Genomic DNA, 16,647 nt, shown 5'->3' on the forward strand with positions numbered 1-16,647 from the left:
GCCCCGGTCCTAGTGCTTTCAGGAGAAAAGAAGTCACCTCCGAAAGCTCAGCTACAGCGCAACGAGCCAATGGCGGGTTTGCAAACCTCACATCTGTTTCCCTCAGTCAAATCGAATTTTGTCAGTTCTCGCTTTTTTGTGCCGCGTAGGGGGAGGACCCGCGACACCCTCCCTGTTTCTAAAGTGTCTGTTAACATCAGGGATTTCGTTCTGGCAGTTCGCAGCCAAAACCTGCCTCCCTGCCCCGTTTCGGCGTGTCAGCCGCAGCCATCTGTCACGGCAGTATGTGCCGTGTGAGTGGCAGCGATCTCACTGTTCGTGCTGCGCGGTGGCAGTGGCAGGGCCGGGAGCACTGGGTGGACAGGAAGACTGCGGCGGGTTCCTCTTCCAGGTGAGCTCTGCGCTCCCAGAAGGTGTCACTGTGAATTCTCAATCACCCCACATGTCCCTCTGTCCTCTGTCCCCTGCCCCCCAACCCCCCGCTCCTCCTCTCCTTTGGATCCGGGGATGGCTTATGTTCTCTGGTGCAAAATAAAGACTCTGTGGGGGCAAGGTAGCCCCCCCCCCCCCCCCCCCCCGTAGCACACTTTGAGCACCTGTTAATCTGAATTCCCGCACGATCGTCTGATCGATCAAGCAGTTTTTGTAACATTTGCCACAGATTCATAATGTCTATTTTATGAGACCAGATAGAGATCCCCCCATTTTATACACACACACAATATAAAATACCGATTTCTGCATCCGTATCCAGGAGAGATCGGAAATGACTCTAAAGTTATGCGTGTTAGTGTTTCTCCTCACACTGCTCGGTGTCCCCGTAAGCGGGCAGGGTGTCCCCTGCTCTCAGCGGCGGCGTCGGCCTGGCGGCCCTCAGCACACCGTGCCGTTCTCGGGCCGGGACTTGGGGCAGGTGGAGCGGGGCAGGGGCTGGATGGAGGGGGCCAGGGTGCAGAAGAAGCCGGCGATGAGGGTGAGGCCCAGACCCCCCCAGGCGCAGAACATAGACCAGCCGTACCCGTGGCCGATGTCGTCAGGGAGCCCATACAGGTAGCGGGGGTAGCGGGAGAGCTCGAAGTTAATGCCAGCCACGCAGGTGCACAGAGAGATAATGCAGAAAGTACCTGCAAAGACACAAAGTTTAACAACATTATAATAACTTGTTATTACTATGTAATAATAAGTAATAGTAGTTGTTGCACTTATACAGTATGATTATTTATAGTTTATGCAATAATCCTGACTGTGACAGATTATATTATCATGATTTTATTCTTGGTGTTGTTTACCATATGTACTTCAGTTTTGGCATTGAACAGCTATTGCAGGTGATGACATGATTGCAGTGATAAGTTGATAAGTTTTTGATTGCATTTTTTGAGAGGGTTAATTGCTGCGATGTCAGGTGAGCATTCATATTTAAAAAATCCTTACAAGAGTCCCATGGAGTGTCTATTTATAACAAAGATTGTATGCTGGCTGTGATCAGTTGTTACAGATGACTTGTCTCAGGCAACAAAATAATAGTGATGTACTGATGTTACTGAATTAAGCAGGGTCAGGAATGCATGAAATATTATGTTTGATGCTTGCATATTTCCAAAGAGTTTGTAGATTATGTCACTGTAAATCACCGACTTACAGAGTATCTCCTGTTTCAGTGCAAATCGTCCTTGTCCTGAAGAGAATAGTGTTTTTTTTTAATCAGTTCACTCTAAATTTAGGGTCTTTTTATATCCTGCGTAACTTCTCACAGCATTGCAGCTGGGGTTTGGCCACTGTAATCTCACCCCATGGATTCCATAAACCTTCATTTTATTACTGAGCATCTTTTAATTGCCTATTCATTATGCATGCACATGGCATAACATTAATCCGGTGCCCATCTTAATTGCGTCTCCAACACTCCAGAGCCGTGCGCTGACGGTCACGTCAGGGGAACGCACTTCAGCTTTTCTCCGTGTTATAAAATATTAGGCTTTTTGGGTACGGAGTCCTGTATTCATGCATTAACCAAAAGCTACTCTCACTAATGACTGCTCCCAAATTACGTCTAAGTGTATGCAAGCTGCTCCAGATTTCCTCAGCGGCAAACTAATGAAGGCGCTGTGACCTGGCGCTGTATCCAGTATTGCTAAACTTATTTTTGGTGGCAGTGGTGTCCACTGGAGGTACATGTGTTTCTTGTTTTAAATCGGGCATTAAGTATATAATTAAAGTCACTGACCGGAAGGAAACTTGAATCATCTGCTGTATTTTTGTTCAATCACCTGCTGGCTAAAAAAATGCCTCAGTTATCAGAAGCATTGATCTTTCTGACCAGGAGTTGCATTTATCCTTTCATAACTGGTTCTGAACTTGTGTGTTCTCTGAACTTGTGTGTCACTATCTTTAAAAGAGTTCAGACGTTTCAATTATTGCATTACATTACATTGTTGGAATTTAGCAGACACTCTTATCCAGCACAAAAGGAAAGAAGTGTATCCATTGAAACTGATTGAGCAACATTCCCAGACCAGTGAGTGCAAGCATAACACTATTTTGTGAGCACTGAACGCCTGTTCAGCCAATGATGGGTCAAAAAGAGCTCAATCTGAAATGAACTGATGTTCATCGAGGCTGAAAACTGAAATGACACGTAATATTTGGCATGCTGTCTGGGCCTAATTGGTTGCCAGGTTGGCAGAGACTCACCTCCCATGAGGAAGAGCAGACCGGCCACGTACTGCATGAGACCCCGGTCCCAGCAGCATCCCAGCACCCCGATGCTCCACCCGAACAGGATGATGGCCACCGCCATGCCCATGAAGCCTGCTGTCATCCGCCGCAGATCTGGGGGAGGGGCAGAGAAACAGAACGGTGAGCTGGAGATGTCAGTCAAGCAGCCAAATCCGAGAACACCAACATTAGATTACATTATGGGCATTTAGCAGACGCTCTTATCCGGAGCGACTTATATTACAATATTTACATGTTATCCATTTATACCACTGATTATTTACTGGGGCAATTCTGGGTTAACTACTTTTCCCAAGGGTACAACAGTGGTGCCCCAGAGGGGAACTGAACCGGCAACCTTTTGGTTACGAGTCCTGCTCCTTAACACTGTACTGCACTGCCACCCCTGTCTCCCCCACCACTGCCACACCGGCCCACAACACGCAGCTCTCTTAGCTTTAAAACTGGAGGGTGTTATCATTCCAGTTCGGTGTCTCAGCCCCAGGTTCAGAGGCAGAAGAAACCTGATACATTGTTTGGCTGGCAGCATCTTGACCCACTATCCTCAGATTTTGGTTTCGCTGCTACGGTGTTAGAAGGGATGCCGCTTTGGGATGACAGCTGAAGTGTGATGCTGTAAAACTCTACCTCACTGTGTAAACATCAGGGACTCAGCGATCAGCCAGTGGGCAGGTCACTGGGGGCCCTTGTCATGAGTCAAAAATGATTGTTTCTTTTTTATTTTTCAATGGGCTCCGGCTTCATTAGCAGTTCAGTCAGGTGTGAGGACACTGCCAGCCTGCTATGTGAACAAACTGGAGTTGACAGGTCAACGTGGGGCTGTCCGCCGGGACGGAGCTCCCGATGGAGGGAGCTTAATAACGATGACAGGCAGGGCAGCTGCCAGGGTGACGGCGTCGGAAAAACGCCGCTGACCGGTTTGCAGGACCTCACGTTTTGGTGCGAAACCTCCAACAGCAGGCGGTGTGCTGTTATCAGAGTCACAGATTTCGGACCAAGCTGGAAGCTGAATGAGAACTCAACAGGTTCATTAAGCAGCATAGATGTGCATAGACACACAATTACTTGATTGGTGAAAACTACAGAGAGCAACAGTTTAATACGCAACCCTACTGTAGAAGGATAGTCATCTGAATAAGTAATAGATTGATATTGTTTTGTAAAAAGCCCCATAGTGTGGTTTCCCAGGGTATTCCTCCATTAAGGGTGAAACACTGCATAAGTATAATCAGACTGATTGCTTTATGTCATCCTATCCTATTTATATGCTTGTGTCCCACCTGGCGAACTGAGTTCTATAATGGAGGCCAAACCCATCACTGGTGTCCTCCAGTACCCTGAGTCATTTGGTCATAATGAAAGGGTCAATGTAATGAAACCCCTTGAACAAAGAAAATGGGGTATAATTTCACTGGGAATGGACTTGGTCATTTGGCACAGCAGGTTTTGTGGCAAACTTTTTGTAACTTTCCACAATGCAAAGCGAGCTGAGCGCGTTTCAGCTCAAAGGCGACTGTTTGGAATATACTCAAACAGCACATTGCATCAATGCAAGATTAAAAAATAATGCACTCACAGACATTTCTCCAAATAGCCTTATAATGTATTAGTGAATCAGTTTTTGTGCTGTGTGCTGTGTATCTGACATGCCCAGCTGCATTCAGTTTCTTTCTGTGGGCTGCCACCCACAGAGAGGCGACTCCCACTAGGACTGCTTGTCAAGTTGCTTGTCACTCCTTAGTTCTGCGGGGCCTGACCTTTGACCCCTCAGGACACCACACACACAAGGGATTGTGTTGTCCTCTGACAGATACAGTAGCAGTACCTTACACTGATCTATCTCTGAGGTGGCAAAGCATTCACGTGAAATGTAAGCACTCTGGCTTCAATATTCTGTCATTCCAAGGTAAATGGCTACTGTTGTTATCATTGCTGCACTTCCCCTGTAAAAGGCAAATAACAGATTTTCCTTCTTCTTTTGTGTCAGCATCCCTTAAAAAGGTGACATACTACAAGCTGAATTTTACTGTGAACGTGCTCTGCATGCAGTGGTGGGATTGCACGTTTCTGCATGCACAAACTATAACACTTATAGTTAAGTATTACTGACTGGAAGCAGAAAAATGTGAGACTTTAGGTGTACAGAACCGTCACTGTATGCCTTCTTTCAAAGACGACGAAGGGAGTGTGGATCTTGTTGGAGCAACATGTGAAGTAAACTCCCCGAACTACGTTTTTTGTTTTCTACCGAAAACAAACAGGGCTGAAGCGGAGGATTCACCTAGCAGGGAGCTGAACTTTTTGTTCTGCTTTCTCTGCCCATTCTCTTTTTTAATCATTTAAAACAACCCCCCCCCCTTACCCACAGCGGCTTGTCTCTTGCATTGTTTATGAATAATCCATTCATATAACTGGATATTTGCTGAGGTAGCCCAGCGGTGTTCAACCCAAGACTCCAATCTGTTGCATTCTTCACTCCGCTCTCGGTTTCCTCCAGCGTGGTGCTGCGCTACCTCTCGCACACACAGTGGGCCTGTAACCACGGCACCGCCGCACCTGCGCTGTGGCGACGGAGGAAGAATAATGCGCCGGGAGCTGCGGAGAATCTTCGTGGCTCGCTGCGGCCTCCCCGGGTAATTTGTCCCGCGCTCCCGGCGGCGCAATTAATACCGTTCAGCACCTGGTGGCACCGGCTTCATCAGCCCCAGCAAAAACAACAGAGCAGGGAGAGGTCATGGCTGGAGGAGGCTGATATATTCCATCAGAAGTTCCTCTCTGCCCCCCCCCCCAAAAACATATTTCTCACACGGCCTAGCGTGAAACAGGTGCAGTTTCATCGGGGGTTAAGGTCACGTTGACTTCTCCGCGTAATGAAAAATGGGCTCGGAGATTATTTTTGGGAGAATTAATTAACGCCGCAACCGGCGTCTGCAACCATAAAAGAGAAGTGCCGGTAATTGATAGTCTAATCCACGGTGCGTTAAAAGAGAGACAAATCTCTGTGTCTCATTTAGCAGAACACATGCACGTACTTTACTACGGCTCCCAAATTAACTGCGGCTGCAGCGACGGATGTTTTTTGTTAGGCAGATTGACATTTCCAATCGTGGATCCCCGCACAAAAATGAATTCAGAAGTACAATCAGCACAACAATGTCTTCCGCAAAAGAGTGTTGAGGTCTTTGTTCCATTCATTAAGATTCAATGCAAAATTAAACCAGTTGTATTTTCAGTTCTACATGTCATTTAAAAAAAAAAAAACACTACAATAGCAATAGTTTCAATTGTGTATTTTCAGACATTGCAATTTAATCTTTTTTGTCAGCGTATGACAGCAGAGACCAGGCGCTCAGACCCTATCAGTCACTGCAATGGCTGTCAAACACTCTGTGTAGGAAAACGGGAGAAAATACGTGGCCTCTAACGGCACTGAAGCTACATCAGCATTTCCCACACACAGAATGTTAAATTGACAGAGAGTGGAAAAAAACAGAGCCCCTGTCAGTCATTGCCTTGGCCCGGGGCCAGAATCTTCAACCCAACACTCACTTCTGTTTGATAGTCCTGTGGTTTTGATCATTCACAGCTCCAGGTTTAGCACAGAAAATAAAGCCTCTAGTAAACTCCAAACCTTGATTTATTCTTTTTCAAAATCCTTGTTTAAAAAGCTGTTTCTTTTGCAGTTCTTTCTTTCTTTGGACGATGTTTGTTTGTACGACTTGACCGGCTTCTGAATAAGTTTTGTATTATGAAAAGGGTAGGCTGTACAAAGCAATTTCACTAGGACTTCAATACCCATCAATTCAGCTTCCCTGAAATAACTGTTGATAGATGCTGAAATAAGGCTTTATTTTCTTGACTGTCAATTTGCTGTAGCATTAAGAAGAAGTGGGTTGCTTTGGGTAAAAACCCCCTGCCTATAAACAAGCTAAAAAAAAAATCTGCTTTTCAGGCTTATGTTAACCATGTGCCATTGATTACCATAGAGTCTTTCAGCTTCACGCTAATGAGGTCCCTGTAATCAGGGAGGTTTATGATCCTCCGTTCTGTAATTGACAATCCAGTCTGTGATGGTGCGGGGCTTATTTTTGGTGCTCATCTTTACTTCTCATTCACTGCTTGTCTGCCCTGCGACATTATTTTAGCGTAGTCCCTTTTTCTCCATTCTCACCCTGTAATCCTGGTTTCCACATTCTTCCCCAAGTTTTTTTTTTCCCCCCCCATGAAAATTGAATGACGGCAGCCGCTGAGAATTAAGTACAACTTCATAAAGCATACATAAACCTTACATAAGCATGGCATAATTGTTGCATTAAACATTCATCCTGCTTTGTACATGATACATGACGCATGTCATAACATGTGTTATGAATGCTTAATGCAGCTGTTATGGCATGTACAATGTCATATATGTACCATGTGTTCACGTTTTCATTGGAATGAGTTTCCTGTTTCCTTCCCGAAGGTTTTCTAGCATGAGATGCAGCCCTAATGAATGCAACTGCGGGGTCTGAGGTCACTGGGGGAAGGGGCTTGCCTTCAGTCACACCTGGGCTCATTCGATCACCTAGGCTTCAGTAACCGGCAGCTGGCAGAGACCGTGCTCGTGTTTAAAATTCGCTGCCCTCTTCAGATCCTGAAGGTAACGGCTAGGTGTGAATTTTCGCTTCGTATTATTCATGAGCACAAACATGACTGCCCTTCGTCTCGGACGCGGTCAGAGAGATGCGCAGTGCGGTTTCTTCATACCCCCCGTGTCAGGGTCCAAACCCACAGCCTCTGGCCAGAAGGCTTCATTGACATGCTTTACATTTTATTGGCATTAAATCATTATAACAGACATGTTCTTACACCAAAAAAAAGTGTGCTGTAGGTACATATGTAAACATGTGTATACTGAAGCTTGTCGATACAAATGCATACTGCTCTGCTGGAATGAATTGGTATGCCTGCATGTGTGTTTGTGTGTGTGTGTTAGCAACAGACCTGATTGATATGATGTTCTGTTGTTCTTCACCTTCAGGGTATTAAACCTCTCTCTGAGATTAATTACTTAACTATTACGTGTAAAGTACCTCACACTCTATTTTTTTTTTATTTATTCATTGTAATATATATTTATTTATCTGCTAATTACTACTTTATTAATTTGTACCAATAGATTTTCTTATCAATTTATTAACTTATTTGTCATAATTGCTAAGACATTTCCTTTACTCTTACACACGTTTTTTTGTATATACTTATACATGTTCCTTTATTCTTATACATGCAAACACTCTGCATGGTAGAAAACAACCACGGAGCACGTGAAATGCATTTCTTTCTCAAGTGTGCAACCGAGGTTATGCACGAGTGGTCTGGGCAAATACTAAATTAACAGCATTTCCTACTGCCTATGTGAATTACCAAGGAAAGTGAGCCAACGTATGCAAAGCTAGTGTATTGTGCCCTTTCTTGCATACACCCAACAGTCTCCTACACGTGTATTGCTTCTGACATGTGTTCTGCAATGAATTTATAGTTATGAATTCCAGGCCCCTTTTGTATGGTTATTCTGTCTGACAGTAGACTCTGATGTTACTACATATCCATCCATCACACTTTCCAGGGAAGAGGTGTTTGCCACTCGGACGTAAATGGTCCCCACAGAAAAAAAAAAAAAAAAAAAACACAAAATGAAAAACACTTTAAAATGCAGGGGAAAATGGTGTTGTCGTTCCCCCCCTGCCCCAGTGAAGACCAGTTGATGAAATAACATGACATCGTTTCAGAGAGAGAACAGTGTTAGGGAAACGGTTTCATTTTTCAGGGCAAGCACACTGCCACATACAGAACAAACAACATGAAGACCACTAATTGAAATGTCAGACCGTGTCATGAATAGCAAAGTTAGTGGAGGGGAAAGAATTGTTGGGCTCCAGGTATCCATGATAGATCCCTGCTGCCCTATTAGTCACTGGTAAGGTACCTCGTGACAGAGACTCAGATATGCTGTAAAGGGTACCGGGGGTGGCAGCTCCCAGCTCGGAAAATTTAGTGCACATAACTCTACTGCTGTTCTGCTACGAAGCCAATGCAAACCTTGGATTTTACACATTTTTGTAATAACGGGGTTATGAAAATGTTCTGTGTGATACGTGTGCGAGCACTGTGGTCTCGCAACAAATAACGAACAACATTTTTTTTTCTTCGGAAATTGCGTTGATTTTATTGTATTTCATTCAAAATGTGGCTGTTTACGTCAAGGTGCACATAAAAGGGGATCTTGGCCTGTTCTCTGAGAAGTGATTAATAGGCTAGTTTACTTTGCAATTATCACTTCGTGTTTTAACACCAGTGGTAATTGGTGAGCTTTAAATTACAGTGGCAGAAATTGTCACCTTTAAACTAATTGGTTTGGGTTTTTTTGTTTCATATTCATGATCGGCAAGTGTGCCATTTACCTCAATAATCACTATGGACTGGCCTTTCCCTTATGTTATTGTGTCACATGTGGTGGCATTGTTTTTTTTCTCACATCACCATTCATCAGTCAAGCTAAAGGCAGCACATTTAACAGTGAGTCATTATTTCCTGTAAATGCACATTTCGATGGCAAAGCGCAACCAAAAGAAGCAAACAAACTCCCTTCAGAAGCACGGCAAAGATTTCACCTGCAAAATCTTCACGGCATCAGCGCGGCCCGCTTTTGGGCACGGCGAACGAAGGGTAAACGTTTCCACAAGGTCAAACAATTGGCAGACGTGTGCAAATGATGCGCAGTGCTGTGACACGAAGAAAGGCAACCCCCGCCATAAGACACGGTTAGAGGAAACAGAACGGCTTTCATACTGGTATGGATTGTTCCACTAATTCACTGCTCAGTTGTCAGTCATGGAAAACAGGGTGCGGGAAATGATGGGTTGAAAGGAGAAGATTTCTGTGTCCTCTATGCTGAGCTCACACCATCACAGATGAACACTGGGAGTTAGAATAGCAGAAAGGGGGGGGGGGGGGGGAGAGGATATTCATTAACTATTGACTGCAGTTAATAACGCTGATAGAGTGGTTTATGGCATGACTGTGGAATGAAATCCCTTCATTTAAAACAATAGATTTCTCTCCCTTTGTTTCCCGTCACACTGCACCCCCCCCTAAAACTACAACTGCGGCTCTCTCTCTCTCTCTTATCTGTCTGAAAGGCAGTCCAACAGTGCTGGGATAATCCAGAAGGAATGCCATTGTGCGTGAGTCATTTTCCTACAGTACTGATGGAGAGATAATTTCGACACTTACTCATAAGATTTGCATGCTCATCTTTATTACAATCCCTGCAAATTAAGATTCAAGGTTTTCTGGCCCGGAATAGCTCGGTATTCAAAGACGGCACCTGAGACGTTCTGTTCTCTCCATTGTCACTGTACCGAGCAGAGAATTATTTGACAAAGCCGTGGTGAGAATGTTCCCCCGGTCTCGATTTAATATTAATCAGTGTATCGGGGAGTTGGCGTCTGACGCTGTCATCGTGTGTTGCCCTCTTTTTGAGAGCTGTAACTCCCGGCTGGCCAGCTCTGAGCTATGTGTGCTGCCTGTTTGCGTGCCTGTAGCTACCTGTTCATGGGATATCTGTTTAGATTAATGCTGTCCTTGTCATTACTGCTGAGAATCGGGTATAACAAAGCCAACCCGAAATCTCACAATGTTTCACATGAGCACCTGCTAGCTGTGATGTGCATGTGCGGCGAGTCTTGTAGTAGTTTAAATGATGCTCATAAGCTAACGCCAAACTACATTATCTCTATCTCTAGCAATGGTATTCCATATTAAAGATGCTCTATATTAACAAGATATTAGATGGTTTATCGCTCTCTCTCTCCCTTTCTATATATATGTATATACTCATAAAAAAGCAAGCCTCTGCACTTTGTGGTTAATGGAAGTGAATCAGCTATTGACATGCTGTTGTTCTATTGGTTATTGGAGTCTATTGTTCTGGTTTGTACCACTATTCCCTTTCAATTATATTCCTCAGATCTAGGTCGATTTTGCCACTAAAAGGTTTTTGGAAAAGAAAATAGCTTTGTGACTGGCATTTCTAACAAATCTCCCCAAAGGACAGCTGCATTAATGGGTTCTGACAGCCATTCAAAAGCTTACAACTACATATTGATGCACTGTTCTAAAGCTGTATTTTATTGTCCACTGGAAGATGTCCCCCCAAATGAAGAGGCTTTGTTGTGTCTTTGTGCCCCGCGCATCTGCTGGTTTTATTCCCCCTGACTCAGCGACTAAGAAAACGCCCTTTTGTTCTTGAAGGTCAGCCTTTAGTCTTCTGTGTTGTCAAGGAGGACAGTCTGCAGAGTTCACGAGAAGTGGGGGGGGGGGGGGCAATGAGGCTCGATTTCATTATCTGTGTCAAACACCACGAGGAGGGGAACAGCATGGAGAATATAATTAGAATTCTGAGGGTCTGGATAGTATGATACATATGCGCTGTCGGCTGCAAAGAGGCTTGAGTTGATGGGCTTTCCAATATGCCTGACCTACAAGCCAGCCTTTCAGTATTTCCCACTCATCAGCTTCATGGCGAGAGGTTGGCCTGTCCAGAACTCCTGACGAGGCAGCCCGTAATGTAGCTCTCACTGGCAGCGGTAGCATCGGTGGGCACAAGCTGGGCATGCACGGTGCCCCATCCAAGAATAAAGACCATGTATGCAATTATACAATAGAATAAACGTTTTCATGCATTGACATGAAATAAACCCTCAGTTGTCCAACTTACATGTCAAAGAAAGAAACGTTGGACATACCCGTGTTTTCATTCAACAATTGTGCATAACACTGTACAAACACTTTTTTTTCCCTTATTTAAATTCATTTAAGTGATGAACATGGTAAACTTTAGAAAAATTCAATGTGTACTGAACTATGAGTCAGAATTAAGTGCAATTATCACTTTTCAGTGAGTTTTCAGTTTCAGTGGGCATTTTTGAATTCATATTGGTGATTGTTAAACTCACTAAAACATGCTAGTGGGAAAAAAGTTATACTCCTGAGTTGAAATGGAGGAGAAAGAATAACTTAATGGGTAGGGGGTTTGTTTGGATGCAAATGGGGGGTCCCACCACTGCATCAGGCACGGGGCCCACAGCTGACAAACGCTGCCACCGCTCCATTGGACAGCGTTCTGTGACTGGGAGAGGAGGTTACACAGAGGAGGGGCAGGATGTCCTGGCTGAAGATTACACAAGGGGCCTGGATGGGTACAGATGTACCCAAGAGGAAGGCGCTGTCAGGGCTGTTAGAAGCAGGGGGGTCCCTGGGGGTGCAGAGGTGGTGAGGAACCTGCCCATCATCCCTCAGTGAGGGAGGGGGAGGGTTGCTTTGGAGCACCCCACAGGGGGACAGAAGGATGGGACAACCTGACAGATGGGGACTCTCACGGCGGTGACACATTTTTATCGCTTGTTCATCAGTAGGTCTGGGATGACAGGGCAAAATGTGACTGACGGCAAACGTGGCAAGTCAAGTAGAGCGCATTTACAGTCATGGTGAGTGTATCTGGTCATCCGCTGTTATCAGGGTTATGTAAATCATTTTCAGTTGTGTTTGTGTGGCAATGGGAGTACAGTATCAGTACCAATGTCATGAATTTCCACACTTATTATTTTTTTTTGTGCTTGATCCTCTTATAGTGTTGTCAGGATTTTGCTACTCAGAGATTCTGCTGCTTGTAAGATTGAATATTACATTAGATTATTGTCATTTAGCTGAAGCTCTTAGCCAGAGTGAAATAGGCTACAATTTTATAAATTTGTTCAGCTGGGTATTAATGTGGCAATTGTGGGTAGCAGTGCCCCAAACAGGAATCAAACAAGTTTATAAGATTTGATCCTTACCATTACACCATGCTGCTGCTACAATAAGTTGATGTAACCAAAAGGTTATGTGTTGCATTGAATTCAAAGACCTATGCTGATACTATACTGTACCCTGTGTTCTCTGAAACAATGCCACTGCTTATTACCAAGAAAAGTAAAAAAAAAAAAAAAAAAACGCAGCTGTACCACATTTTTGCATCACAGAAGTTATTCCCAGTATTTCATAAACTGTCATAAAAGATATCTCATGCAATTCTATGAGGAAATGAAACCCCAGGGTAAGAGTACTGTATTCAACAAAATAATTTCCCTTGGGTTCCTTGCTTGCTGAAATACTTCCTTGATTTCTACAAAACATTAAAAATACATGGTACATGGTAACTGAAAAGTAAACCACCGATTTTTGGATAACAGCTCTAAAAACCACTTCGAAAGAAAACATTACTGCAATATATTAATTTGCCAAGTAGTAATCATTTATTTTAGCAATGTTTTTAAATCCTTGTGTTGGAGTACCCTTGTGTGTTTGTTCTTTTCAACTGAGCTAAATTAATTAGTTTGATTAAGCTGTTAATTGAATACTGATCTCATTATTTTTGGAAATCTGCTGTGAGTTCTTCAAAAATGAAATGTGTTGTTGGAGGTGCATTTGTTCTGGTAAATTTATCACAGGAAGACTGTTTCTGAACTTGTTTGGTTAATGGTGTCACATTTCTGTCTTCCAAAATACAAAACACTTAACTGAGAATTAAATGATGTTTATAGAGCATTTTTTTTAACATTTGGAATTACTTAGACAAAATATCCAGGGTGGATCAGTGGAAATGTTGTGTTTTCTGGGCAGTGGTATTTACAGGATAATGATTGTAATGTCACTGAAGACGCTTTAAGGCCAAAGTCTGAGGCTCTTTATTGTGACACACACACACCCATGCTTCTTTGTGGGGTGAGTAAAAGTATGGCAAGTATGGCTCAACTTCAGCTCAGCACTGTAATACTGTTCATACAGTAGCAGCCAAGGAGTAATGTTAGCCAGTCATCAAAGATTTGCACTTGTAAAGAGGAAGGCCATGCTCAGAGGTCACATCCATTTTGAAGAATATGTGGTGTTGTTTTGTAGTTTGAATTTGTGGTTGAATGTTATTGGGAGGTCAGTGCTGAAAAACCACTGTAGATCAACTAACTGTAAGTGTAGAAGGATATATTCAGATCTTTACCCATTTATATCCTTGTGCACAGAGTACTTTCAGATGTCTTAATTTTGGCTCAGGGTAGTCTACTTTAAGTTAATCACGAAACTTTCTTTAGAGAGGAGAAGTGTATGCAGCTTTTAAGAGAGAAGAATGTTTAGCTGATTAATGAAGGATAATGGAACTCCGCTCTCCATATAAAGGTGCTGGTGCTTTTCAAAATATTTTTCATTTATATTCAACATGTACTTGATTTCCCATTTTGCTATTCATGCAATGTTCCTCTCATAAGATGTCTTTTTTGATCAAATGCAGATGTTGACAGGTTTTATGGAGATGCTGGCAATACTGATACTACTTACTGAAGACAGAGCTGGCAGGCTATCCATCAGGCAACCACAATATTGCACCGTACATCATTAAAAGGCCCCCAGAGTAGTTCTATCAGGAAATATATCCCCGGGAAAGTGTTTGGTCGGATATCCCAGCGCTTTATAAATCTGCCTAACAGCGACACTGACACACTGTGAGCTTGGCTCATTCGCATAAACACCTTCCCTGGGGTCATTTTCAAATACTTATCATTTATTCAGAAAACTTTAAATTAATGTCAAGCTCAAATTATAAATTCTTGTTTTAAAAAACTATTTTAAAACAAACTCATAAATTTCTAACCAACAATAGATACCATTTAAAGTGCTTATTTTTTATTAATCTTTATTTAACTAGGTAGGTTTGACTGAGACAAAGTCTGTTTTGCAAGTATCCTTGGCTAAGTAGAAAAATAAAAGAAATAAGTGTTTACCCTACGATTTTCTATGACCCTCAGCCAAAACGCAATAGACTTTGTTAAAGAGACAGTTTTAACAATAAAGGCAGGCTTCACATGAGGCATGCTTAATCACTGACATTTACAGAAGAGCATGCTTCATGTTACTGTGCCTGTGTGTGGTAAAATAAATTGTTTACTCCTTTCATATTTGTTTTCACTCAAAGTGCTGTGGGTGCAGAGAGCTGTGGGACAGAAACTATTACTCTGGGTGCGAGAGTGACTCTGATCTGACTCCACGACGTGTAAACACTTCAATCTTGTCCCAAACCAGTTTAGACCCAGCGTCAAATAAATCATATGAGGCTGCCCTGCAGGCAGTGTGGGAATACCAGCCATAACATTGTGGTATTTTCTGAAAAACTGAAGAAATAATTTGTGACCAATACTGAAGAGGGATATGGGGCCATAAATCAGCTTTGCCGCTGTGAATTCTTCTTAATGGCACAGACGAAGTGGGAGCAATACTAATGTCTGCTGTCAGTCACTGTCACTTCCTCGCATCTGGGATTGCAGTGTAAGCACAACAACAAGCACAGGGATGTTGCAATAAAAAAAAAAAGATAGTGTGATCTGTCTCAATGCACACGCTGCATTGTTCTAGCAAGCAAGCCGAGGCGAAATCTTTTGATGTACGCATGGTAATACTCTTAACTTGTTAATTATATTTTTGCAGGCTGGTGCTTAATGCTTCGCTAATCCAAGGCTGGCTTTCCCCTCACCGCAGTTGGGACGGGGGCGTGCAAGAGGGGGGGTGCGGCGGAGAAATATGAGCTCCGTTCTGTCAGTTGTGAGGGAAGATTAAATGCTGCGTGTTTACGCGGCTTTGTGAATTGGGCCAGTACAACGGAAACTCATGCTGACACTGGATTTGCATACAGAGCAGAGCGTGTGCTTGGGTAAATGGTGTCTTGTCTGGCGGTGGCAGATATCTGTTGTTAATAACATGAGATCTGCTGAAGACATTAGAGAGTGTTGTTCTGGGATGTAGGCTTAGTGTTTCTCATATGGTGCATTTCTCTGGTAAAAAAAAAAAAGTATCAATAGGTTACTTTAATATTCTTACTGTTTGACATTTACGCATGGGAACTTATAATATTTTTATTAGGTTCCTGGCAACAGATGATAAGAACCAGAAACTTAAAGCCAGGAAACGTGTTTAGTGGAACATACCAATTATTTACAGGGCACGTTTAAAATGCCTGGCACTGTATGTCCCACCGGTTACATCTACTGGGTCTTGTTTTCTCAGAAAGAGAGGAGAATGTGTGTGGGTGTGTTGAGGTAAAGGGCACATGGGTAATGCTGACTGCAAATATTGCAAATGCAATGAGCTTTGCTGTGACATCACCCCCCCCCCCCCCCCACCCCCCGAGATCTGTGCTATGATCAGATCTCAGCGGCTTTATCTGATTGTGTCTAAGTGCTGACTCACTCTCATTGTTTTCTCATGTGTACCATCTTCACTATGAGCTTTGCCAGGACAGAGCCCCTAATGTGAGGAGCTGATCATATTATGCACGGCTCAAACATATGTCCACGCAGGCACACAGTTCATACGTGCCTGCTGATCCACATCTGTTTAATAACCTGCCGATATATACGGGGGTTCAAGGGAGGGTCATCCAACGGAGCGAAAAATAATATGGTGATAAATTTACATTGAGCTCTGCAGAAAAATTAATATCAGTGATGCATGAGACAGCGCGGCGGACAGGTGGTGCGCCGCCCCTGTCAGCGCGAAAAGCGCTGGAGTCGATAACGCCGTGGGTTTGCTTGCGAGCCGATGAAAGCTAACGGGAAATGCCCGTGACCATATGGTAATTCAAGACGCCCACTGGTAGACCGCCAGACTCGCGGTCCTCTTGGACGGAGCTGATCCTGGCTGTGGCTCTTCCTATCCCCCCCTCCCCTCGCGCCCCCCCGCCTGGACGTTAAGCTGTCACATCCTCAGCGGCTCATGGTGAGGGGGGGGGGGAATAGGGGGGAATAGGGGGGTGGCAAGCTCAGTGGAAAATTGAATGCA

At 43.7% G+C, this 16,647-nt stretch overlaps 1 protein-coding gene across 1 annotated transcript in view; it reads right to left on the bottom strand.

Annotated features, from left to right (window-relative positions):
* Window positions 1-625: 625 nt before the first annotated feature.
* The window catches only part of LOC118770450 (transmembrane protein 178B-like), a 59,481-nt gene continuing 43,459 nt past the window's right edge, over window positions 626-16,647 (bottom strand). The window contains exons 4-5 of the mRNA XM_036518117.1: window positions 2,695-2,832; window positions 626-1,124 (exon numbers count right to left, since the gene is read on the bottom strand). Of these exons, the coding sequence (XP_036374010.1) occupies window positions 874-1,124; window positions 2,695-2,832 (389 nt within the window). The 3' untranslated portion in view covers window positions 626-873. The remainder of the gene's footprint in view (window positions 1,125-2,694; window positions 2,833-16,647) is intronic.

Source organism: Megalops cyprinoides, chromosome 23 (assembly GCF_013368585.1).
Source record: "Megalops cyprinoides isolate fMegCyp1 chromosome 23, fMegCyp1.pri, whole genome shotgun sequence".
Lineage (NCBI taxonomy): Eukaryota > Metazoa > Chordata > Actinopteri > Elopiformes > Megalopidae > Megalops > Megalops cyprinoides.